Source organism: Podarcis tiliguerta (assembly GCF_965153285.1).
Source record: "Podarcis tiliguerta genome assembly, chromosome: 4".
Taxonomy (NCBI): Eukaryota; Metazoa; Chordata; class Lepidosauria; order Squamata; family Lacertidae; genus Podarcis; species Podarcis tiliguerta.
Window position 1 is genome coordinate 52,327,633 of NC_139537.1, and position 25,296 is coordinate 52,352,928.

Below are 25,296 nucleotides of genomic sequence, written 5' to 3' on the forward strand. Positions count from 1 at the left end.
ATATTTTCCTGCTTACTATGATGGACACCAAGGGGATTTAAATTTGGCTGGATTCTGCCCATGCATCATACTTGTAGGCATGCCCTATTAGACAAACACATGGGACAGCAGAAGGTCACATCCACACCATACTTTTAAAGCACATGTAAGGCACATAGCTCTCACCAAATAATTCTGGGAAGTATAGTTATGTCACAAAGGTACAATTCCCAGCACCCTGAACCCCCAGGATTCTTTGGGGAAGCCATGTGCTGTAAATGTATGGTGTGGACAGTCAGAAATCCTATGCTGCCCAATCAAGAACCACATACAGTGTGTGAGAACAACAACACTGTGGTACTGTAGTTATCAAATTCATCTTATGTACAGTGGTACCTTGGGTTACATACGCTTCAGGTTACATTTGCTTCAGGTTACAGACTCCGCTAACCCAGAAATAGTACCTCGGGTTAAGAACTTTGCTTCAGGATGAGAACAGAAATCGTGCTCCGACGGCACGGCAGCAGCAGGAGGCCCCATTAGCTAACGTGGTGCATCAGGTTAAGAACAGTTTCAGGTTAAGAATGGACCTCCAGAATGAATTAAGTACTTAACCCGAGGTACCACTGTATTTGAATTTAGGTTTAGAAATCATTTGTAGAATCTTAATGGCCATTCCTTGTATGCTTATTTTCCACAACTGCACTGCCATATCAGTGTTTATGTTCTGTTCCCACCAGTCTCAACTCAGCTGATATCCATCATCAGCCTTAGTACATAACTGAAGTATTTGGCAAAGGCTAATATTTGTTGTTCTGTTGCAACAGGTGACTTGGAAAACACCATAGTAAGTTCCCACCTTCCTTTAGTCCTGGAAAAGTCAATGAAACACACAGTTATGTGTTCTGATTGTCACATTACCATTGCCTGGATCTGATTATAGAAATCTGCTCAGCGACAGTGAACAGTCCTACATTATTTAGCACAATCGTTTCAGGACTCAGCGTTTGACGTTCTCAAGATTGTTGAACTTTTGAGCAGAGACAGGACTGTAAAAGAACAGTAATAAAGATAAGATAGCATGAAATGTAAATAAACAAGCACCACACCACCTCTTTTGCTGAAGTTATGTGCAATTGATAATGCAGAGGTTTTCATCTGTCTTCTTTTGAAATGTAGCATTGCAAAACTTTCCATAACAAAGGATAGTCAGCTACCACCTAATCCCCAAATTATGTTTCTAAAAGCATTCTGAAGGTTCTTTGATGCGCATTCCATGGAAGGGATTTTGGCTGTGCTGGACTCCATTGTTTTCTCTAATTTTTAGATGTTGCTCACATGCTTCAGGACAGTTAAGCATGCATTTAACTCTGCAATAATTGGAACCAAGCCCTTCACTGACACACAACCACAGGCAAGGGTGATTTGAATTGTATCTGCAGCATAGAATGGGGGGGGGGTCTCTGCTATTATAGAGACGCCCAGTGGCATAGCGTGGGTTGTCAGCACCCGGGGCAAGGCAAGTAATTTGCGCCCCCTAACCCGTGGATTTGCGCCCCCTAACCCTAACCCCCAGATGTTGCACCCAGTGCGGCCGGCACCCCCCACGCTACACCACTGGAGACGCCACCCCTCCTTCCCATTACATTAATCAGAGCTAAGCTGAACTAGATTGGCACAGTTTGAACTAAAACAACAGCAGGAACACTTAGTTGGCATTGCTGCCTTGTTTTGGGCTCTGGAGGACAAAGTGGAGCAAGAAAAGCGAAGAAGATGCCACATATTATCACAGAAGGCTAGCAAAACTTCCCTAGGGGAAGCCTTACATTTCTGAGATGTGCAGGAGCCTGCTGTCCCTGGCCCCAAATTGGTCAGCAGTCCTACCCAACACCAGATATGCAGGGGAGGGGTCACACTCTGTTATGCGGTCAGAAGAGGGAATAAACACACTGACTCCATCTGCACATAGACTGGGAGGTCAAAGAGGTATTCCTGCCTCCTATGGCAACAACCTGCAGCTCTTTAGGAAGCATCACCGTACACAGAGTAGCCGTAGTATAACACAAAATAGAGCAAAAGGATGACTCAACTCTTCTTAGGATGTAGAATGAGACCTGGTGGAAGTAATTTTATTTGATGGCTCTGACAGCATTTGCTGCTATTTCCCTCTCCCCCATCCACCAGCCCCTGAAAAAGAAGCAGGAAGAGGCTGCTGGTTAGCTGGGCGCACGTTTTGCTGAGTGTAAGTTGTTTTGCCTCTCACTCTCTGTTTCTTTCTCACTCCTTGTTTCTTTGATAGGCATGCAGCCATGTGTGTGTCCCCTCTCTACCCTAAGCCATGATTTGTCCCCAACCTATTACTCTCCCTATAGCCTAACTGTCTTTTCTGGTATTCCTGCACTTGATTCTATGTTGTCTCTGTCCTGGAAAAAAATGCTACACCTGTCCTAATCTAAGCGAGAACTTCAAGGTCATCTATAAATATGCTCCATTTATCCCCTGGCACCTCCAGTCAGCTTTTTCTATTTGCTCTGAAGCATGTTTCCTGCTTTGAGTGGAAGTAAGACCTATTGAATTTAATGGGGCCTACAGCCAGATAGGACTGCAGCCTTATTTGCATTCCATCTCTCCCTCCAACCAAGAGCTGGTCAGCATTATGTGGCTATTGACCATGCTCAATCCTCATAGAGATGCCCCGCACCCAAATAAAGCTGTACTCCAGCAAACTTTGGGGTTCCCTCTTGTGGGCTGATAACTCCCTCAAGTGGGTGTCATTTTAGCTACAGAAGGCCTCTGGACTTTGAAAATAGGGGGAAGTATGGGTTAGAGCAGTGCTGGAAGCCTCTGGGGCTATTTCTTTGTTATCTTACCCTGACATGCTGGCTGCATCTTCAAGAAGTGAGAAAGAGATTTAGGTAAGCTCACAATGCAAGCTAGCATCCAGCAGCAGGCAATGTCCATGCAGAGAAGGAAAAGCATCATTGTCAGTGAGCTGGTCACTCGTCAAGCATGCTGGTCTGGAAAGTCAAAGCCATTCAGGAGGTAAAGGGAGAGTTATCATCTGAAAACAGTGCCAGTATGTGGGCTCCTTCAACTCAGCTTCCACAAAGTCATCCCTTGTCTCCTATGCTTCAAGCATAAGGAAAAGACAGCCAAACTCTCTGCCTTTCATGAAATGCTGAAATCTATTAACTTGCTTTTCATTAAAGAAAGGATGTGAAGCTGCAGCTGAAAGCTATCATTTCATTATGGAAAACTCAATAGTTTTCCCTGTTGAGCTTTGATGTTTTCACCTCCCTCATAAAACATCAATGAATTCAAGGGACTCATTGACATAGTATTGAACTGGAACAAAGAATCATGGGATCTTGCATTCTTCTTGTTTTATAATTCTTTTGAAACATGGTCGCTCTCCTCTGCTTCTTTCTGGAAATCATACTCAATTTCAGTGATTCTTGTAGAACACAGTTTCACTTGCTCTGAGACGCTTTCATGTTTCACATTTGAAACAACAGGTAGGACCAAATTCCTCTGGAGCACTTTCCTTCCTTTCTCCAAGAATGTGCAGAAATGGAAAAAAGGGGGGCATTTTTTTTCCATTCGTTGCATAGAGAGCAAGAAAACTTGGCACATTCACCAGCCAAGTACTGGAATTTGGGTGGGTCTCGGAAAAAGCACAGACTTCAGTGGAAAACATATATGGGTGTGCGTGTGAAAAAGTATTTTAAACTATAAATTGACCACATACATAGATTGGTGAGAAAAATATATATGTAAGAATAATCTAGAAACGGATCATAAAATTTTTGCTAGAAGACAAGCTGATTTTTTAAAAAGAGTTTTGTCCTAGGAAAGCACCATGGACATTTGTCACGCTCATTTATATTAATGGATCTCCAAAGCTGTACTAATTCTTAGAAGGAGGGAGGAAAGCTATAGACTCCAGCTGAATTTCTTTTTGATTGGAAATGGGAATGGATGAATCAGTCTGTTTCTGGTCAGTGACACTTTTGGAAGTGTTCAATCATAAGTCCATTCCTTCCTGTTTCTGCGTTAAGCTGTACTGTTTTCTTTTCTTTTCTTTTTAACCCCCCCCCCCAAAAAAATCACATTTAAATAGATTTTTAAAAATTCTAAAAAAATACAATTCAACACGTGTGTGTGTGTGTGTGCGTGTGTGTGTTACAAGATTTGGTTTGGACTCTGATTCACTGCTTTCAGAAGCAGCATCCATAAATATGTGCATGCATAAAAATACGCACATATTGTTGAGGTTCTTCCTTTGAAATGAATTGGCCAGTCAGTGTTTGCATGTGTTGTCTGTGAATTTGAGCACCTGCAGTTCTCTTGACTGAGGCAAGGCTGGTGTCAGAGATTGACGTATTTTTAGGCACCGGCTGGTATCCAGCGGTTTGAAGAGATGTCACACTGCAAAGACCCCATTAGCTTCTGCTCCTTCTCCTCACTGTTGCTGCTTTCTCCTTTGTTGTTCCAGAGAGGATGAACAAGTGCAGTAAGGAGGAGGGAGCAGCCACTGCTCACTAGCTCGCTAGTTTTCTCCTTGGCAAACAAGAAGGCAGCATTGGCAAGGAGAGCAACAGCAGGTGACAATGGCAGCAAGGAGGAGGTAGGCCTGCGTCGAAAGGGGCCTTGCCCAAAGGACCAAAGGCTTTCCCAAACTGAGAGCCGGCAATGAGCTGTGGTCATGAGTGATAGGAGCACCAGCCATAGATTTTGTGTAGGCCCCATGCTGAAGCTTTAACAATCTACCCCAAAGTTTATTTCAGCCAATTGTTAATCATTCCCTTTCCTTTGTGTACACAAACAGCAATTCATTCCATGGGTTTCTTTGTATTTAGCGTATGTGTTAAATGAATGCAAACATTTTCATATTTTTTATGTGCTTAGCACAGGGGTGTGTTTAGCCTCGCGAACTGGGAAGGCTCCTCTTAAAAATACAAAGGGATTGAATGTCTCTCTTTCAATTAAAAGCCATGCCAAGGTACAACCCTGTTGTTTTTTTAAATGTGGAGTATTTATGCTTTGGGTGTGTTTCAAGATAAGTGTGTGAAGAGTAGGGATGTCAGAGAATTCAATAAATGGACACAGGGGCAGAAATGGCCCCAATTCACATGTTCACCCAAGGTCAGGAATGGAAATCATGTAAGCAATCATGTAGCAGGATTTGCTATAACTGTTTTTGATGTTTCCCTTACACTGATATGCATTGAAATTAATTGCATAATTAATTACATAATTTATTATGTTAGTTTTGTCTATAGCAGTTAGAAATACAAAAAAGGAAGGTTTTAGCAGAAGCCAAATTGTGGAGAGATGAAACAAGTGCTGATTGTGAGGAGCACAGAATGGGACAGAAATCGCTGCCTCCATATCTCCATAGTGAAGAAGGACTTTCCTATCTCCAAAATATTTCAGAAGGGCTTAGCTAGTGAACATATCTCCCATGGTTCTTCTTTTTATTTTAGCCTCTGGGCATTATCCTCACAAGCTTTCATTCACAGAAGAGATGTGTGGTCTTCTCCACCACAATGTGTATGTGTGTGTGGATAGATAGATTGGCAGATGAATGTTGTCATTATTTTTAATGGCATTTGCTCACATACAGGCATATTCAGATTATGGATTGGGAGTTGTTGCAAAACAAACCTGCTTCCACAAATGATTGGACTTATTGCAGTAAGGAAAGTGGTGGGAAAGTGTAGGCCAACACAATGCATGCTTGATACAGCATTGTTTAATCTCTCCACAAACAAATCAGGATGGGTACACATTAAGCAGGTTATCTGGAAGCAACCTAGGAATAAAAAACCAACAAAGTATAAAGCCAAAATCCACAATATTCAAACAGACTTTGTTATGATATATGTATTTTTAAAAATGGAGAGGAGGCGCACACTTCATATAACTGTAGCTACTTAGAAATGCCAAACACCATTTCTAAGGAGCACGTTGTACAGAGTCTACTTCTGAGTAAGCTTGCATTGAATTGTGCTGCAAGAAGAAGAAAAGAATGTTTGCAAAGTGGTGGGGCTTTGCTGCTTTTTAGTATATAGGTGAACAGACCTCTGCATGAAAGTTGCAATTTGTGTGTGTGTGTCTGCTGGGGACAGCGGCAAGGATGCTCAGCTCCAAAGTTTTACTAATAATAAATAACATAAAAATGGAACTGGCATGGGGAGAGAGTGGTGTTGCTTAAATCAAAAGGTTGGAGGGCCTTGTTGGACAGCTAATGTCGCCTGCTGCCTGGTGCAGGAAATCCGGAGTTATATCACCCCATAGAGATGACAGTCCAGCTTGAAGACCTTCAGAGGAAGAAAATCCACCATTCCTCTAGGTAGTTGCTTTAACTGGAAAACTCCTCTTCTATCAGTAAGATGGCCAATGTGGCATCATTCATGTCACAGGCAGTCGTTCAAGGTGACTGTGACACCTGCACAACCATATGGCAATTTGCTTACTTTAAGGACAAATGCCAACAGCTGCACATTTCCATGGTGAAATAAATAGCTCAAGATGAAAGGCCCCAGGATTGCAAGGAAACTGAGATACATGGTGATATACAGATTTGCAAGGACGATGCCATGTGTGGAATAATCCTATGTTCTAGGAATCTCCTGGTTTGGAGAGCTATGGCTAGTGGTTAATTTCCGAAAGTGTGGCAAGGCTAATATACCACTCCATATATCATGGATGCCTTGCCACTCACCCCACCCTGAGAAGCTGCCGTGCTCAGAGGCAATGGCTCCAATCTGGATGAAATTAATAATGCTCAAGTCTCACTGAAATTAGTGGTCAAATTATCTGTCGTAACCAACTGAAACCCAACTGATGCCCGTGGGACTTAGTCATAGTTAACCTTCTCTGGACTGGGATCCATTTCATCAATTTTGTTTTGTGTATCTTGCCAGGGGATGTTAAGGCCCCTGATGACTTCTGGCTGAAATACAGACCTTGTTGTGGCCTTCACATAACACATAAAAATTCAAAACACTGTGGTCTGAAGGGTGAAATTCCTGGTGGGCTTGGACAACTCATTGTGCCTTAATTCCTCCAGCATAAAATATCTACTTCATGGGTTTGTTATGTAAGGGCAGCTAGTCTTGAGTTTGGAGACCAAGGGGAGTCCTATGACTAAGACTACTGGGGATTGGCTGACTGTGTAAAGTAGAGAAAGTGATAGCTTTGAGATTATCAAGAAAGCTATAAACACAGAAGGTTAAGCAGAGGAACAACCATCCTGAGTTGGATATTAGCCACAGTAGAATGTAATGTTGGGGAACTAGTGGGGACTAGAAGTGGGAGGGTGTGGAATTGGATGGGTTGCAACTGAAAGAGCTTGATCCTACCAACTAGTGCTGGCATATATGTGTAGAATTAGACACAAGGGCAGGTGTGCACTAAAACACCATAGATTTTTAGGTCATTATAGCATTATAGATAATGGCTGCGTTCTTATGCACACTTACCTAGAAGTAAGCTCTGTTGTACACATTGGCATTTACTTCTGGGTAAACATGCACTGGATTGTGCTGTAAGAGGATTGTCTTCATTAACCCTCCAGTTCAATTGTCACCTTAATAGCAAACTCCCCGGGTAGACCAGCCAAACTTCTGCCTCAGCTATCCTCTCCATCTGCAAAATGGGGATAATGATATTTTCTGATCTTTAAAGGTTGTCAGTGGCGTTGCGTGGGGGGTGCAGGGGGGGCCGGCCGCACCGGGTGCAACATCTGGGGGGTAGGGTTAGGGGGCGCAAATCCACGGGTTAGGGGGTGCAAATTACTTGCCTTGCCCCAGGTGCTGACAACCCACGCTACGCCACTGAAGGTTGTTGTAACAATTACTAAAACTTTTGGGCATTGTGGATCCAGTGATATTGGTGTGTCCCCACGGATACTATATATAGTCTAGTCTGAAGTTGCAACTGAGATTGCAGCTGACAGGCAGTGCAGAAGAAAATAGATGCCTTTCTGATGTGCATGAAATCTTGATGTGAAGACTAGTCTCAGGAATGAATGCACAGACCATTGAAACTGGTGTAAGAGGTGTCTAATGCAAATGTAATGCCTGCATTGCTGGGGGTTGGACTAGAAGACCCTTGGGGTCCCTTTCAACTCTCCTATTCTATGAATGGAAACCTGTGAGCTTAAGGGAGAGGAGGGGAAAAGTGCCCCAGATTTAATGAAACAAAGCATTCCAGTGAATCTGCTTAGGTAGTTCTCCACCAGAAATAGTGCCTCGGGTTAAGAACTTTGCTTCAGGATGAGAACAGAAATCGTGCTCCGGCGGTGCGGCAGCAGCAGGAGGCCCCATTAGCTAAAGTGGTGCTTCAGGTTAAGAACAGTTTCAGGTTAAGAACGGACCTCCGGAACGAATTAAGTACTTAACTCGAGGTACCACTGTACTGTATTTGCAGTACTCTTAATATCATGCGTACAAAAAGGCCCTCACTTTCCAATGACTTTTCCTTTATGGGTGTTACTGCTATAGTGCAATTCAGAAGTAATCATAAACTTGTTATCGGAACTCATTATCAAAAGGCACTGCTTTATATGGCTCATATGTTTTGAAGTCAAAAACCAATTCAATGAACGTTAACTGCAGGATGTAAAATTGTGTGCTAAAGAGGGTAAAAGTTTTCCCTCCTATCTTTGCATGTGATATTTTTGAGACCTTGCCATATGTCTGCATCCTTTTAAAACGCTGAAGCAGTGCTGATATAGAGAGAAACAAAGACTTAATGAAATTTGACACATACACATGAAAAGTAGCAGTCCACCAAAATTGTATCTGCTACAACTCAGGGTGGCCGTTCTAAGCATGGTCCCCATCTGTCAACTATCAGTTTCTTAGTTTTCTAGTCTTACCTTCCATTCACCACATTTCCAGGTCACGGTGTGAATTCAATTTTTTTTATTTTTTGTTCTCATGAAAATTCATCAGCCTCTTAGTATGTGTTTTATACATTTTTGTCTAATACATACATTTTGGGGAGCAATTTCCCCTCCTATAAAGCATTATAATGATATTTTCGCTAATATGAATTTTTATGCACATTCCCCTCTAGTCTGTAATGTTTTGGTTGATGTACTGCACCATAAAATGAGAAGGGTATATTTGGAAGTATAGCTGTATTTTGGCTCACATATTGTTGCAGAAAGTGCAAATGAGGTGAGTTCACGTTTAAATACAAAACAATACTGAATGTCTTTCTCATCCCTAAGCCTAACAGATCTGGCAAAATAATGAATTATAGTTCATTAATGAAGAGTCTCTCTGGGAGACTAATCATTGCAAATTTTGTTAGCAGACTGCAGAAAATACCATGCCATAATATCTACGACAAAGCTACAAAACAAAATTGTGCCAAAAATATTGAAATACATGTCTGGATTCAAGAATCCGCTAGGCTGGCCAGCATATGAAATAAAACAATGAGACAATTTTGGGAAGTCCCACTGAATGCAGTTGAAATTGATTGAATAGTCTGGGAATCCACATTAAAATAACAACTCCCTCAATGATGCAGTGTTTGTTCCATTTTTGGATGGCAAACTAGGAATCCAATGAACTCCTGGATCCATTCTAGCCCATACCTGCCATTGGCAAAAATGTCCTGAAGCATGAAATGTATTCATTAATAACTAACTGCTATAAAAAGACAGGAATATCTGTGTGTGTGTGTGGCACACTGTTTAGATATTAAGCCAAACAAGTATGTGCTACTTATACATGCCTATAGTATTACCAAGCGGTGGTTAATAGTATTATTTATAACAATACAGTTTAGGGTGATGTGCAGCATATATCTTTAGGTCCAAGTTATGCAAGGTTAAGCCTGACATTATTCATCTTGGCACACAACTTGTAATAACTTTCCATACATAGCCCATACTGTGTTGGTTTCATATTAACAGCTGGAATATTGTTAATGTGATGTTTTCCCCAAAGAATCCTGGGAACTATAGTTTGTTGAGGAGTGTTAGGAGACCACTGTTCTTCTCACAGAGCTACAATTCCCAGAGTGGTTTAACGCTGAATCCCTTTTCCCAGGGAACTCTGAGAACCCTTACCAAACTACACTTCCTGGGATTCTACAGTTTCCCACGACTGCTTATGGTAGTACGATACTGCCTTAAATATATAGTGCAGATGGGGGCCTTATTCCTTGTAGCACTGATAGCTACCCTATATGCTTTTTAAGAACGATAAACAAACGAGCCTTCATGCACACAGAGAGCTCCATGATGTCATGGATTGCTGCATCATGTGAAGAAGAGATAGCGGTAGAAAAGACCAACCATTCTGGGCAAGCTGTTTTAATTGACAGGAGCACGACTATGCTGAGCTTAACAGATCACCAGACTGGGGGGTAGCAGGACAAGGCACTTGTCTCTGTGTCACTCTTAATTAATAAGCAGGAGTCTGCACAGACATTGAAAAGAAAAGAGAGATTAGAGTATGGAGAAATGATGCCAGGCAGGAGGCCCATCAAAAATCAAGGGGAAAGGGGAAACTTGAAACTAGAGCACTGCAAGAAAGCGAAAGGCTGGGAGTGATGCCTGAGTTTTGTTCTTGGCTCGCTAGCCAGTCATTACAGGGATCTGCATATGACTAGGCTCCTTTCCTCCTATGTAAGTAAAATGGGGATATAGATACTTGCCTTCTCTGCAGGATTGTGGTTAGGATTAATTAATGTTTGCTTAGCACTTTGAAGATGTAAACTGATACAGAGCTGAAGTGCTCAGTGTTATTTTTGCATGGGCATGCAGATGATAAAATCTCTGGTGACCTGCAGTTCAGATCTGGCACGTGGAGCTGTAGGAATGGAAAGTTTAGCTCTTCAGTGTGCTAATATCTGTAGAAACACTCTGTCTTAAAAAGGCAGGTAATATTCACACAGCATGAACTGGGGCAAGGGTGTGAGAAAGGGAGAAGTGGAAAATCACTGAACTCTGTTTTGGATGTCAAGCTGTGCTAATGAAGATCCACTGTGAAGGTGTCCGAATTCAAGGAAGTTGGCAAGAGAGAAGCAAAAGGCCTGAGAATGTTGCAACTCCGGAAAAGTCATTCATAAAATAAAACGTAAAAAAATAATAATCGTCTGCTCACAGCAGGGAAGGGGGGATTCTTTGTGTAAGGTGCTGTCTCTATTCCAGCAGCTTTGTTAGAACTCCTGCTGCTAAACAAAATAGCAGATGTAAGAGTCACTGCATTTTAAAACGGTTTTGATTTCCATGAAAAAACAATCCTGGTCAACCAACATCAAATGTAATACAGCCTACTCTTTGGTCACTAAATAACAACAGCAATTTGCAAGCCTTTCACTGTTGCATGGATTGTGGCAGTAATCCTAAAAGCTTTGCCCACTCATACATCTAACACAAATCAATTGAGATGTCTCCTAAAATAAATAGTTTATTAGATTTGCTGAACGCTTAGTCCATAAAGTCTCCATGAAGGCATAAGATATTGTTTGATACACCAACCTTCTATCCAAAAGAAGGCTCTAAACAGAACTATATGAACAATCTTTGATATCCAAGAGGTTAAACTGTTGTTGTTGTTTTTTTGGCAAATGTGTAATTGGAATATATTTATATGCCCTTAAGGAAGCACGGCTATTTTAAATGTTTAAGGTATTTTAAAACATTGAAGTTTATCCGTTGATTAAGATTAGCTAGTACCTGCCACAAACACTTGTGTTAGTAAGACATGGGTGACACAAGTAACTGAGCCACAGACCGCAAAATGTTGCTCAAAGAAACACAATCAGCTCAGGAAATATGGACACACCAGCCGTAAACTAGTATACAGTGGTACCTCGGGTTACATACGCTTCAGGTTACATACGCTTCAGGTTACAGACTCCGCTAACCCAGAAATAGTGCTTCAGGTTAAGAACTTTGCTTCAGGATAAGAACAGAAATCGTGCTCCGGCGGCGCAGCAGCAGCAGGAGGCCCCATTAGCAAAAGTGGTGCTTCAGGTTAAGAGCAGTTTCAGGTTAAGAATGGACCTCCGGAACGAATTAAGTACATAACCCGAGGTACCACTGTATGTCACCCCAAGAGCTGTTTGACAGTGGAACAGACTCCCTTGAGAGGTTGTGTACTCTCCTTCCCTGGAGGTTTTTAAGCAGAGGTTGTGGATAGCCATCTGTAATGGATGCTTTAGTTAGGATTCCTACATTGTAGGGGGTTGGACTTGATGACCCCCGGGGTCCCTTCCAACTTGATAATTCTATGATCGTGTTTCTGTGCACAACAGGCAGGGCAAGCATTGGGATTCTCAGCACCTTGCCAAACTACAATTCCTGTAATCATCAAGATGGTGCTATGAGGCAAGTGCATTTCAAATGCAAAACTGCATGTGCTCAGAGTTGTTGTTGTTAAGCAGTGTTGGCAAGCTCTTTCCCTTCCTCCAAACATATCAGTTGTAAAATATGGAATGTTGGTGTGGGAAGAGAATTGATAATTGTTGGCTTTGCATGGCTGTTTATAGCTCTAACCAACACCATCATAAGACCATTAAGTCCAGAGTACAAAATAATCCAGCTTCACCACTGCCCTGCCCATATCTTCCAGGGATATAGGCATCTATTTTATTGCGATCTCTGTCCTACCCCAACTTCACAATTCTCCTGGAAATGTTGCCCATAGATCTTTTATTTATCCCGTACCCATCGTATGAGATGGCAGTGGAAAAGAGATACCCATTCTTTTATTTTTGTTCTGTGTCACAGCAGAAAAGCAGGGGAGCATTTGATGACTGATGTGGCAAAAGGAATTTTTTTCCATCTCAGTTCAAAATTGGGCTGGAGAGCTCATTGGCCCCACTGTACATCAAGTGACATTGACAGGGCTAAGAAAGTGGACGGCACATTTCTGCGAGTTAACTGGAATATCCAGTCTTACGACAGAGAATATTGGAATAAACAAAGCAGAGGTTTGGAAAGAATGCAATCTTTCATGCTTCCAGGCAGAAGTCAGTCAAGCTTGGAGGGAGGAGGTGGGGATGCAACTAGCCTTTGAGGATAAGTTTACTGCTTGCCTCAGGGTCTTTTCCTAGTGCGGGTACCACCATTGCAACAAAATTGAGTATCCAATGGCCCCTTGTGGCAACCAGCCCCTATTCTGACAAGCATGGCAGAGGAAAAGGGGAGGGGGGATACTTCTGCCAAGGGAAAAAATAAAACCTCCATGGATTTCTGTGGGCTTTAAGGATATAAACAACAGGAATTCAGGATCACATGAGAAGAGAGATGATGAAAGAAACAGAATGCAGGAAGTTGGGGTGGGGTGGGGGGAAGCCGGGATCGGATGGGATCCATTCCAGGATAAGAAAGGAAGTGACTAAAGTGGATACGTGAATGTTACCTAATAAAGAAACACAAATGGAAAGAGGAAGGCACCAAGGACTGGTGAGATGCTATTCTAATGCTTCTTTAACAGGTCAGGGATTCAGAAATGCAGAGCTTTATAACCTCGGTAATAGAGAAGACACTGCCTTGACACACAGTGAGAAAAATGGCAAAATCACTGGAGCCAAGGGGGACAGTGGCCAAGAGTGAAGCTGTGGCCCTTCTGTACAGGGGCAGGCTGATGCTTGGGGTGTTGAACTGTGTAAGAGAGAGCCTGGAGCTCCTTCACCCCAGGCACAATCCTGGGAAAATGCTTTGCATTGTTTTGGAAATTCACAGCTTAATCCTCACTCTGCTATGCCAGAAGTGAATGTGGGCTCATTAGACACTGAAGGCCCTAAAAGCCTGCCCTGTGTCCCAGCTAAATTGGTCATGAGGGCCTGATAACATTGAGAACCACAGGTCAAGCCATGAGGGCAAATTGAAAGGCATGCTTGTGGGTTGCTCCCTATGTCTGGAGTTCCTATCTTCTTCTTCTTCTTCAGAGGCTTATCACCCCAAGGCAATGTAAGACTTCAAATAATAATAATAATAATAATAATAATAATAATAATAATAATAATACATGTTTAATGGCTGGAGGGGGGATTTCTTCTCTTGTGATGTGTGCATGTGTGCACTTTCTTTTAGACTTGCTTCAGGAGATTCTGATGCATACCGGAGTTGTGAAAATAGGCAAATTCCATGCTAGGGATCCTTGGAATTGAAAATGTAACTGTTCATATCATAATGCTGTTTTCCAAATCTGTGGTGCAGCCGCTTTTGGAATGCTGTGTTCTGGTTCCCTCACCTCAAAAAGGATAGAGTTGGGAAAGGGTCTGAAAAGGACAATCAAGGGGACAGAGCCACCCCCCTGTGAGGAACAGCTGCACCATTTGGGACTTTTTAGGTTAGAGAAAAGTAACAAGCAAGAGATAATCTGGTAGAAGTTTATAAAAGTATGCGCTGCATGGAGAAAGCAATAGAGAAAAGCTTTCCTCCCTCTCTCGTGGCACAGGGATTCATGCACATCCCATGAAGCTGAATTTTGGAAGATTGAGGACAGATAAAAGGAAGTGCTTATTCGCACTGTGCATAGTTTAAACTGTGGAACTCACTCCCACAGGAGGCAGTGATGGCCACCAAAAGATTAGACAAATTCATGGAGGACCAGGCTATCAGTGGCTACTAGCCATGAAGTTAAGTTCCGCCTCCACTGTCAGAGGCAGCATGCTTCTGCATTCCAGCTGCTGGGAGTCATAGGTGAGCTGAAGACTGTTCTGCTAATGCTCTGCTTGGGGGTTTCCCACAGGCATCTGGTTGGCCACTGTGAGAACAGGATGTTGGACCATTGGCCTGATCAAGCTACCTTGTCTTGTGTTCTTAAGAGTCAATAGATGGTGACGGAGGGGCAAAATAAGGAAGCAGGAAGACTCTGTGTAAGCTAAGGAGGAAAAGGAAAAATATATCAGCAATATAGTTGATGTTTTGTCGCATTTTTAACATTCTGTTGGGAGCTGCCTGGAGTGGCTGGGGAAACCCAGCCAGATGGGCAGGGTATAAATAATAAATTATTATTATCATTTGGATAGGGTGGGGACATTGGATGGGGACATGTTCTTGTAGCCTGACATGTGAGTGCAATGGTGGACTGGATGTAGGCTAACAAGCCAAGATCTAATCCATAAAGGCTGTAGCACAGTGGTTCTCAACCTGTGGGTCCCCAGATGTTGTTGGACTACAACTCCCATCATCCCTGAGCTCTGGCCTTGCTAGCTTGGGGTGATGGGAGTTGTGGTCCAACAACATCTGGGGACCCACAGGTTGAGAAAGGCATTCTGCATGCAGAAGGTACCAGTCTCCATCCATGACATCTCTAAGTAGGGATGGGAATGCCAGTCCGTGTAGACAGTTCTGAGCTAGATGAACCAATAGTCTAATTCAGTATAAGGCAGCTCCTGTGGTTCTAGTGTCCATTCTTTCGGGTGACTGTTGTGTGTTTGCTTGAGGATTGCCTAACAACCTTTTTAACTGCCTCAGGGTTAAGGTGTTCCACCAACCATTTGGGGGCAGCATTTCCCAACCTGGTGCCCTCCACATGTTCCTGGAATTCAGCTCACAGCATCCCTGACCATTGACCATATGTAGGGCACCAGGTTGGAAACAGCTGGCATGGATGTGCCCACCACATCTCTTTCCCCATCTTGTTTCCCTGGAACATACGGAGCTAGATATATTGTCTTCAGTCTGCATTGTAGTTCCAGGTCTGTTTGTTTATTTAAAAGATTTGTAGACTGCCATTCAACCATTGGATTCCAGGATGGTTTTTAATAAACATTACTTAAAAAATGAAAATACAATAAACCAGAGCTTTCCAAACTGTGTGTCGCGACACGTCAGTGTGTCGGCTGCAGTGTGTAGGTGTGTTGTGTGCACTGGCAGAAGAAGGGGGTGCGGTAGATGTGGTCCACCCTGGGTGTCATCCCTGAGGGGGGTGACATTGCCGCCCTGCCCCCCTGGGACACTCACCACTTGCCGTGGGCGGCACCCCCATGGGAGGCTAGCCCCACCCCCAGGTACCCAGCATGTGTGGCGCTCCGGGGGCCAGAGAAGCTAGCGCCGCCTCTGGTTTCGTGAATACTACCTATGCTCCTCCTGGCGCTGGAAGGGGGTTAGTTTAATCTCTGGTTTGCTAAGTAAAACTGAATTACAGTGTTGCGAAATGATGCATGTTTAAAAAGTGTGTCATCAACATGAAAAGTTTGGGAGGCTCTGCAATAAAGCATAAGTCCATCAAACAATTACAGACTGGGAGGCATCAAAAACTTACAACAGCTAAAGTCTGACTAAAGCAATATCATGCTTTATAATGTCTAAGCAAATCAAAGTGTTTTAAGTCGTTGTCATGTTGGCACCAGGAAGGAATTCTCTGGGGAGGGAATTCTAGAGCTGAGGCGCTATTGCAGATAATGGAATGAATGAATGACCCTCTTCTTAGTGCCTACATAATGCATCTGAGCTAAGGACAGTACTTGGAGAAGGACCTCCACTGAAGATCTTATGGCATGGGCTGGCTGGTATGCAAGGTCCTCTTTTAGATATTTGGGTTCCAAGCTATTTAGGGCTCTGAAGTTAAGTACCAGCCTGTCAATTGGGATTTGGGAGCAAAATGGTCACAGTGTAGTTCTTTCAGAATTGGAGGAATAGGACTCCATCTGGCAGAACCAATGAAAATTCTGTCTGCCCATTTCTGCACTAATGTGAGCTCCTGAGTCATTTGCTGCTAGGAAGCAATTAGAAAGTTGATCCCACTGCTACCATGTTCCTTGGCACTTCAGGAAATGTGTTTTGCTAGGAGCTCCAAGTAGCATGTTGCTTGAAATGACTTGTTTGGATTTGTACTTTGGAGTAGACCCATGCAGACATGATGCCTCCTCACCAGAAGAGATGTCTAAAGGGTGTCTTTTCAAGGCTGCAACTCTTCTCTTGCAAGCTGATCTCAGCAAGCTACTTTGGGTCCAAGTTGCCCTTCTAAGGGTTCTAAATGCTCCTTATTGCGGCCACTTGTGCATTGATGAAAAAGAGGAAATGTATCACCAACAAGATGACAAGAGAGACTACCAATATGCATAAAAAATGTATTTGCTGATTTATATGTAGAGATGAAAATTTACAAATAATGTGATAATTTAAATAGCAATGCATTTGGCCATAATGGGGAAGTCAATAACTAGGTGGCTTGTGTGCCTGTTCAGTCGACTATCTAGGTGCTTGCTGTTGTTGGGAGCCTTCAAGGTCCCTACTCTCTCTTCCTAGAATTATTTACGTCTAACCTGGATTCGTACCAGACCACCTTTCAAATGGAGAACTCCCTCAAGCAGAAGACTACCTTTTGTAAAGGATACAGTGGTACCTCTGATTATGAACTTAATTCGTTCCAGAGGTCCGTTCTTAAGCTGAAACTGTTCTTATCCTGAGGAGTGCTTTCACTAATGGGGCCTCCCGCTGCACGCGTGCCTCTAGTGCACAATTTCCGTTCACATCCTGGCGCAAAGTTCGCAACCAGGAGCAACTACTTCCAGGTTAGCGGAGCTTGTAACCTGAAGCGTTCATAACCAGAAGCGTTCATAACCAGAGGTACCACTGTACATGGTTAGTCTAGCCTTCTGGCTGTCTCTCACCACCTCCACCTCCAATACTTGAGGTGTGAAATTGACTAGGCCAGAAGGTTGCTTATTTTCATGATCTGTTCACTAGGAAGGAATTCAGTTTTGAGAGGTCAGTTGCAGCCCTCTTCATTAGTGGATTTACACACTCCTGTTGTGGCAGGAGCTGCTTGATTTCTTGTAATTCCTGAGTCATGTTTTTGCATGGTGGACTGCCAACACCCAAAAGGGCAGTATGTTAAAAGAAGAAATGAGGATTAGTTACCTTGGCAAATTAATTCTTGCCCTTGCGTGACTATAGGCGGCTCAGTTCAACAATTCCTTATGGGTTCACGGACTCTGTTTTACAGATGGAGCTTCTCCACCCCCATTCTGGTCAACAGCACAAGGGCTTTTCCTTTCATTTCCTACTTCTGTAAATGAATTTACCATCTTCTCCCAGTGGCAAGTATGGGTGACTCACACCCAAGCTCCATTTGTACATCAGAGAGAAAGTAACAAGCTGCAGGATGAAGATCAAACCTTGGGGAGCTGAGAGAAAATCTGGTACTGTTCTCTGTCTGTTGGTTAAACAAACCAAACACTATATTTTCTTGTCCAAAGGTTGTGAACAAGTACCATGCATTTCTTCTCAAATGGTTTTCCGGGTTGGGATTTGTATGCCATTACCGAAGCTGCATTTCCTCCTGCCCATGTCCCAGTTGTTAGTCCGTTGAAACTAAAGCACATTTTCTGATGGACTGCCCCTCCTCCTCTCTTTATTGTTCTTGCTCACATCATCAGGACTTTGTCTTTTTCCTCCGGACATGATGCAGTGTGTGTGTGTGTGTGTGGTGCTGTTTTTACTGTCACTCAGAAGTTCTTTTACTGGGATCCTTGGTGCTTTCCCCCTTCTCCTTTTGAGCTTTCAAGAGTTGTCATATGTGAGCTGGTTAAGGAAATAAAAATAAACACAAATTTACCTTCAGCCTGCCAGCAGTTACTCAGTTATGGGTGTAAACATAAATATTCTTTTACTGACAAAACAGGAAAGTTGCATTGGTGAATAATTACATTGTTATCCTGGCTTGGCACACATGTCTACTACAAGTACGTTGATTTCCAGAAATGTTCTTTTAAGGAGTTACAAGGGAGAAGTATTTCTCTCTCTCTCCTGTGGTTCATAAAAATGAATCACTTATTAAAGTTCTCTCTTGAAGCCAAACAATGGAACAAAACAATACTAGCTGCATGAATTGCCAGAGTACAAAGGATGCATGGGGGTTTTTTTGTGGGGGGATTTAAGCACAGGAAGTTTTGTTATTGGAAACTCCTGCTAACTTGCTCTGGCCTTGTGCTGCGTAACCACTGTCTGGTCGTGGAAGCCGTGTCTTTTTTTGTCCCATCAAACTGGCAAAGACAGGCACCTCCTGCTTTTTGTGCGCTTTGTTCAGTCCTGGACAGAGGCACACTTCATCTCCATCTGCACTGAGCTAGGATTCACAGTAAACAAACTTTGAGAAACTTGTGGTCCAGTCCCTTCTGGGTTTGCTAAGGGCAGGGCCCATTGCTAGAAAGCTGAATTTGTGAATTGCCTCCTGTTTTTTTCCACTGACTCTTTGAAATTGGAGAGGCCTATGATGTAAACAGCCTTGAAGAGCTTTCAGGTGCAAATATTTCTTTCTCACGCTCTTTTCTAGGCATTCACAAGATTGCTTGCTTTTATTTCCCCTCTAACACAGCTAGGCATTGAGGACTTGTGAAAATCGAAATCAAAATGCTCATTTTAAAAATCTTTTCCCCCAGCATTTCTAAGGGAGACATAATTACAGAACTGATTTGGAAAATCATAGCTAAATTGGTCTAGTGTTAATGGAATATTTGTCTCCTGAGTGGATCATATTCAGTAAATTAATGTTGTTATTGTTTTTTAAAAAGAGAGGCCTGTCTTCTTTCCATAATAATAAATATGAGAAATATTTTAATACAATGTAGGACTGAATTGATAAAATTACTTTCTGGACTCTTGAGTCAAGTCATTTATATTGACATGAACACCAGGGAGGAAATTATATTATTTTCTGCTTATGAAATTAACTTGGTGCAACATTGCATGCTGATGGCCATAAATATAGAATCCATAAATATGGAATGTAATCATAATCTGGTGATTTTAATATAGAGTCTGTTTTATCATAGCTTTGTTGTTGTTCTTTTAAAAAACTATTTCCCTCCATCTATTTAGGTCTAGGACACTGACAATGGAAGCCACCCAGATCAATATGTCACAAGCGCCACTAGTGAACGGCAACATCACTGCTAAGTCGAAGAGGAGCAAACCTCGTGTGATGTCCAAAAGTGGCCACAGCAACGTGAGGATCGACAAGGTCGATGGCATTTACCTCCTTTATCTTCAGGATCTGTGGACCACCGTCATCGACATGAAGTGGAGATATAAACTGACCTTGTTTGCTGCTACCTTTGTAATGACTTGGTTTCTTTTTGGAGTCATCTACTATGTCATTGCCTTTCTTCATGGAGATTTAGAAGGGAACAAACACCCGCAGAACCAGGCCCCCTGCGTCATGCATGTGAGGTCACTCACTGGAGCATTTCTCTTTTCTTTGGAGTCGCAGACTACCATTGGCTATGGCTTCCGTTACATCACAGAAGAGTGCCCTCATGCCATCTTCCTTTTAGTTGCTCAGCTGGTTCTCACCACCTTGATCGAGATCTTCATCACGGGGACTTTCCTGGCCAAAATTGCTAGACCCAAAAAAAGGGCCGAGACCATTAAATTCAGTCACTGTGCTGTCATCTCCAAGCACAATGGGCATCTGTGCCTTGTAATCCGAGTGGCAAACATGAGAAAGAGCCTCTTGATCCAGTGCCAGCTGACAGGAAAGCTTCTCGAGTCCTACGAAACTAAAGAAGGTGAGAGGATTCTGCTTAACCAAGCGACTGTTAAATTCCACGTTGACTCCGCAGCAGAGAGTCCATTCCTGATTTTACCTCTGACTTTTTACCACATATTGGATGAGAGCAGCCCTTTAAGAGACCTTTCACCCCAAAACCTGAAAGAAAAAGAGTTTGAACTGGTTGTCCTCCTGAATGCCACCGTAGAGTCAACAAGTGCCGTCTGCCAGAGCCGAACATCATATATCCCAGAGGAGATCTTCTGGGGTTTTGAGTTTATGCCTGTGGTCTCTCTTTCTCCGAATGGGAAGTACGTTGCAGATTTTAGTCAATTTGAGAAGATCAGAAGATGTCCAGATTTTACCTTGTACAGTATGGACTCTGAAAAACAAAAACTAGAAGAGCAATATAGAAAAGAAGATGAAAGAGAAAGGGAGCGCAGGACAAGGTTTTTACAGCAAAGCAATGTTTGATTTCTCATCCAACACCAACCACAACAAATATTTATACAGCAAGAATTATCATCACACACACCACCCCCCTGAAAATGGAAGGGCATCAAAAGCTCATCCAAACAGCTGTGGCTGCACAAACAAGACATTTTATTCTAGAATCCATGAAAACCAAGTAGACTATCTAGATCTGTTGCCTATTTTTTGACCCTTAAGAGTGCCTATTGAGAAACGTTTTTTCTTATAAAGAAAAGGTCATAGCAGATTGAATCTGCATTCACCCCTGCCCCCCTCTGTTTGTCCACCTGAAATAGATGGTCCCACCAATCAAGACAGCTATCACTACTCCCTTCTCCGTTCATCTGGAGCATGTGCAGAGAGGAAAAAAGCATGGATAACCTAACCTAGGGGAGGGTTTTCAAATGTGCATCAAGTAACCATCCTTGTGGACAGCAGGATCCAGACTCAATCTAGACTGCAAGCAGCACGTTGAGGACAAGCAAGAACAATTCCAGATTGAGGAAAAAGCTACATTTTTGTGCTACAAATGGGTTAGTGTGTGTACACAGCCTAAGATGTGGGGCGAATTCACCACTTTTGCATCATTAATCAAAGTGGTTTGTTTTTTTAAAAAAATTAAATGACTTTTGTGTATGGGATGCTGTAACTGAGATGAATATCTTTAGGGAAGCATAGATAGTAGCCTTGTACCGAGTCAGACCATAAGTCCATTGAGTTCAGTCTACACCATTGGCAGTGACTCTCCAGGCTCCAGAAAGGGGGTATCTCCCAGCCTTTGCTGGTGAAACTAAACTGTACATGGTCTCTTATTTCAGAGGCAGCAGCTCCATTGTAAATACACAGCTATAGACTTCCCCACTCTAGGAACATAGGAAATGCGTTCTACTGAGTCAGAAGTTTTTTTGTGATGAGTATTGTCTCCACTGACTTGCAGTGGTTGTCCAGGATTTGAGACTGGAGATACAAGATCTTGGACCTGCTGAGAGCGCTATGGCCTCTCCTTGTGTCTTAACACTCTGCCATATGGCAATTTTCATAAGATTGATTTTCAGTTAACCTATGTGAAGTTCAGTATATTGAACAAATTTACTCACGATATTTATTTGACATAGATTAGCCATATAAGTAGGATGAAAGAGTAGGTTCTGAAAGGTTATATATTCTTTGGTATAGTGAGGCTGCAATCCTCTTACACTTCTCTGCAGTTGAACTCAGGGGGGTTTACTTCTGAGTAGACATGCATAGAGTTGCACTGTCAGTGTTTATTTACCCAGATTTTCATGCTTCTTAAGAAAAGGGAAATGACATTCTGGTTGTGTCGTTGGAAATCAGTTTCACGGAGCGGAAACAATTTGAATGACAGTAGACAGCAGCCTCTAAAATGACTGCCCAGTGCAATGTGGACTTGGAGTGTGGGGTTGTACAAAAACAGACCACCACCCCTCCAAAAGCATCCACATCTGTTACAGACAGAAGGTTTCTCCCCTTGGCCACCAGTGTAAATGTCGGTGCTATAGGGGAGGATTAGAGAACCACATCAGAAGAACAGAAGTGCAAGAACAGAGGGAGATCTAATGTGGCCCCCATAGGCTCTATAGCTCCCTAAAACACCCTAACTCTTGGCACTCACCAAGGATGCCTCCACCTCCCTTAAAAAAAACCAAAAACCAATCTGAGGTACAGGAGCTTTTTCTGGTTGTATGTTGAGAAGTTTGCCTGTTTTTCTGTCTGTGTTCTATTTCCTGGGGGATGTAGGTTTGGTTTTTTTCCGTTTTCTTTTGATGGTGGTCCTGAGGAGCACCAGTTTTTCTTCTATGAAATGGGTATGTTGTGGTGCTCACAGCAGCATCTCAGATTTCTAAATGTGCCCCTGCCCCCACAGAAAAAGTTGGAGACATGCTGCTCTGGATTCTCTCTTTCTGGCACAGCAGAGCAAGAAACTCAAGGGGAACCACACAAATATTGCAACAATGGCTTGGGAAACAATCATTTCCCTCTTTCCCACTTCACAGGCTCCTTCTGCCAGTCTTTGCCAAAAAACAAAACAAAACAAAAAGAAACAGAAAGAAAATGAATGGCTCCAAGGGACAGTATAGTTTCTTCCCCATCTGCCATCGTATACACAGCAGTGCAGGTGATCAGGCTGTCCTAGTCCTGCCAAAAATTCTGTTTTGAATCCCTCCTCCACCCCTTTTTAAAAGAAAGCTATCATGGATATATAGGAATGGAGTTGTAAAAGAAAAAAGAGAAATGTATTATTGGGGAAATGCTACCTATAACGTTTTTATGATATGACATGTATAAGCATTAGAGTCATGTATTTAAAAGTTTGCTTGTTTTGCTTTGGACCACTGTTTAATATTCTTAAATAAAGATTTCTGAAACATTTGCTGTCAAATATTCATTTTTAACTGTTAGCCTGTTGTTACTGTTCATCTACCAGATAAAATTATTTTGATAGATTGCATCCCGGAGGTTGCCAATCCAACACCCAAGAGTGCCATGACATTCATGAAAGTCTCCATTTGACACACCCAGACTCTGAGCTTTCATGTTAAAGAAGTAAGCCTCTAACCTTTGTAGAAAGAAATTTATGAAGCAAAATGTGCAGGTCCCCTCTAAGAGATTTCTCTGAAATGAATTAGCCTGGTTGCTCCCACCTAGCAGTGTTTTTAGGCAATGAGTGCAGTCAGAGCTCTGATTGATAAGTGAGTTGTTTGGCAATAGTAACAGGAATTCCTAGAGTCCTTATTTTCCCTTCCCCTTTAGGGGAAGGACTTATTCCCTTCAGCAAGGATACATCTTTCCTGTGGTGGGTTCCCTAGAAGTACTTAATTTTCTTCAAATATTACCACACAAGAAGTGTGGGTGGATGTTAAAGATCCCCTCCTGCACAAAAATGACAAATGCAAGATGTGAAATCTTTGCAGAGGCTTGGGCTTCTGTCCTAAGGAGCTAAAGACCAATCACTACTTAAGAATTCACTGTTAACTTACATGTCTACTCAGAAATAAGTCTCTTTGGGAAGACTTCAGTATTGTGCTAATATTATCATTCCATCAGTGCAAGCATTTCTGCTTGTCAGATGAAACCATCACCCCTCTCCTCCATGTTGTTCTGGGGGTTCTCCAGGGTGAATTTGGGGCAGACATGAGAACACATGGAGGGAAGAGATATGGGAAAGGAGTCCTTGTGCTGTCTTCCATTAGCACACTGGGTTAATTGAATCCGGGCCTTTGTGTTTAGTGGAACTTACTCCCAGGTAAGTGGATAGAGGATGGCTGAGCAGGCTTTGGTTTTGAGTTAGCATTGGAGGACACAGGGTTCTTGTGCCATTAGCAGCATCCTCTTCTCTAGGAAAATGCTTAGGACTTCTAAGACTATGCCTTTTTGTGTACATTGTGTCTTTTCTCTTTCCCCAATCTCCACCACTTCCAATCAGCCACATATGGTGCTTGTTTGCAAAAAAAATTTCCAAGAGCGTACGTATTTTCCAAAAGTACTAACATAGGAACACATACTAGCATTTGATCTGTATGGAACTTGTGCTGTCTTAATTAAAGCAAGATCATATGCCTGACATATGGCACACATTGATCCCGAACTGCTCACTATTCCACCTACCCTTTTAATATACTAGCTGAGTTGGATCAATGTTTTGTTGATTATCACAGTGTCTGGGCCACCAGTGAAGAGTTGCAGCAGACTGGCAGAGCCATACGTTGCCTGTTGGACGAGCTAGGGTCAATTCTCCATTTAGGGCTAGAAAAGACTAGAGACCTGGAGAACCATTGTCAGTCAGCATAGACCAGGGGTAGCCAATGTGGTATCAACCAGATTTCATTTGGTTTCAGCTCTCACCAGCCCAGCCAGCATGGCCAATGGTCAGCAATGATGGGAGAGACAGTTGAACTGCATCTGGAGGGGCAGAGCTTAGCCACCCTTGCTCTAGAATGTGCTCAAGATCCCTGTCTAGTCTATAATAGATGTAAGGTTCCCAAGCTGAATGTAGACACTTGAAAACCACTCAGATAAATCATCTGCAACAGCAGCAGAGCACCATAAAACAAGTTGTTGTCCTGGCATTGCAGAGACAGCGACTCTGCCAGAAGTCTTACGATTAAACATCAGGATGCCAATTAGGCTTACATTTGCTGTTTTGGAGGATCAAACTGGTAGCTTTTATTCTGAACTAACAACCATAGGCAGATTGGGAAGAATTCCACTTACTAAATATTTGTACTTTGCAAATGTGCAGGGCAGACAATCCGTGGGATAAAAATACCCCTATTCTCTGATAGATGGCCAAGGCCAACACTTACAATTGGCCCATTTGGTGCTATTGTATCAACACTGCGTTGGC

General features: G+C 42.7%; 1 protein-coding gene and 1 long non-coding RNA gene across 9 annotated transcripts in view; both read left to right on the forward strand.

Moving 5' to 3' along the window:
• Positions 1–23,319, forward strand: part of KCNJ15 (potassium inwardly rectifying channel subfamily J member 15) — a 34,980-nt gene extending 11,661 nt beyond the window's left edge. For 4 of the 8 annotated variants that reach the window (XM_083438724.1, XM_083438726.1, XM_083438722.1 and 1 more), the window contains one exon: positions 19,790–23,319. In XM_083438724.1, coding sequence (XP_083294850.1) covers positions 19,806–20,933 — 1,128 coding nt within the window. In that variant the 5' untranslated portion in view covers positions 19,790–19,805 and the 3' untranslated portion in view covers positions 20,934–23,319. Of the gene's footprint in view, positions 1–2,163; positions 2,222–4,474; positions 4,607–13,340; positions 13,421–19,789 lie in introns of those variants that run through there. The other 4 variants (XM_083438719.1, XM_083438721.1, XM_083438720.1 and 1 more) reach the window with 3 other exon arrangements.
• LOC310676671 lies at positions 1,520–23,319 on the forward strand. The gene is made up of 2 exons (XR_014510670.1): positions 1,520–1,567; positions 21,585–23,319. It is a non-coding gene; the product is annotated as an uncharacterized lncRNA (long non-coding RNA).
• Positions 23,320–25,296: the final 1,977 nt, after the last annotated feature.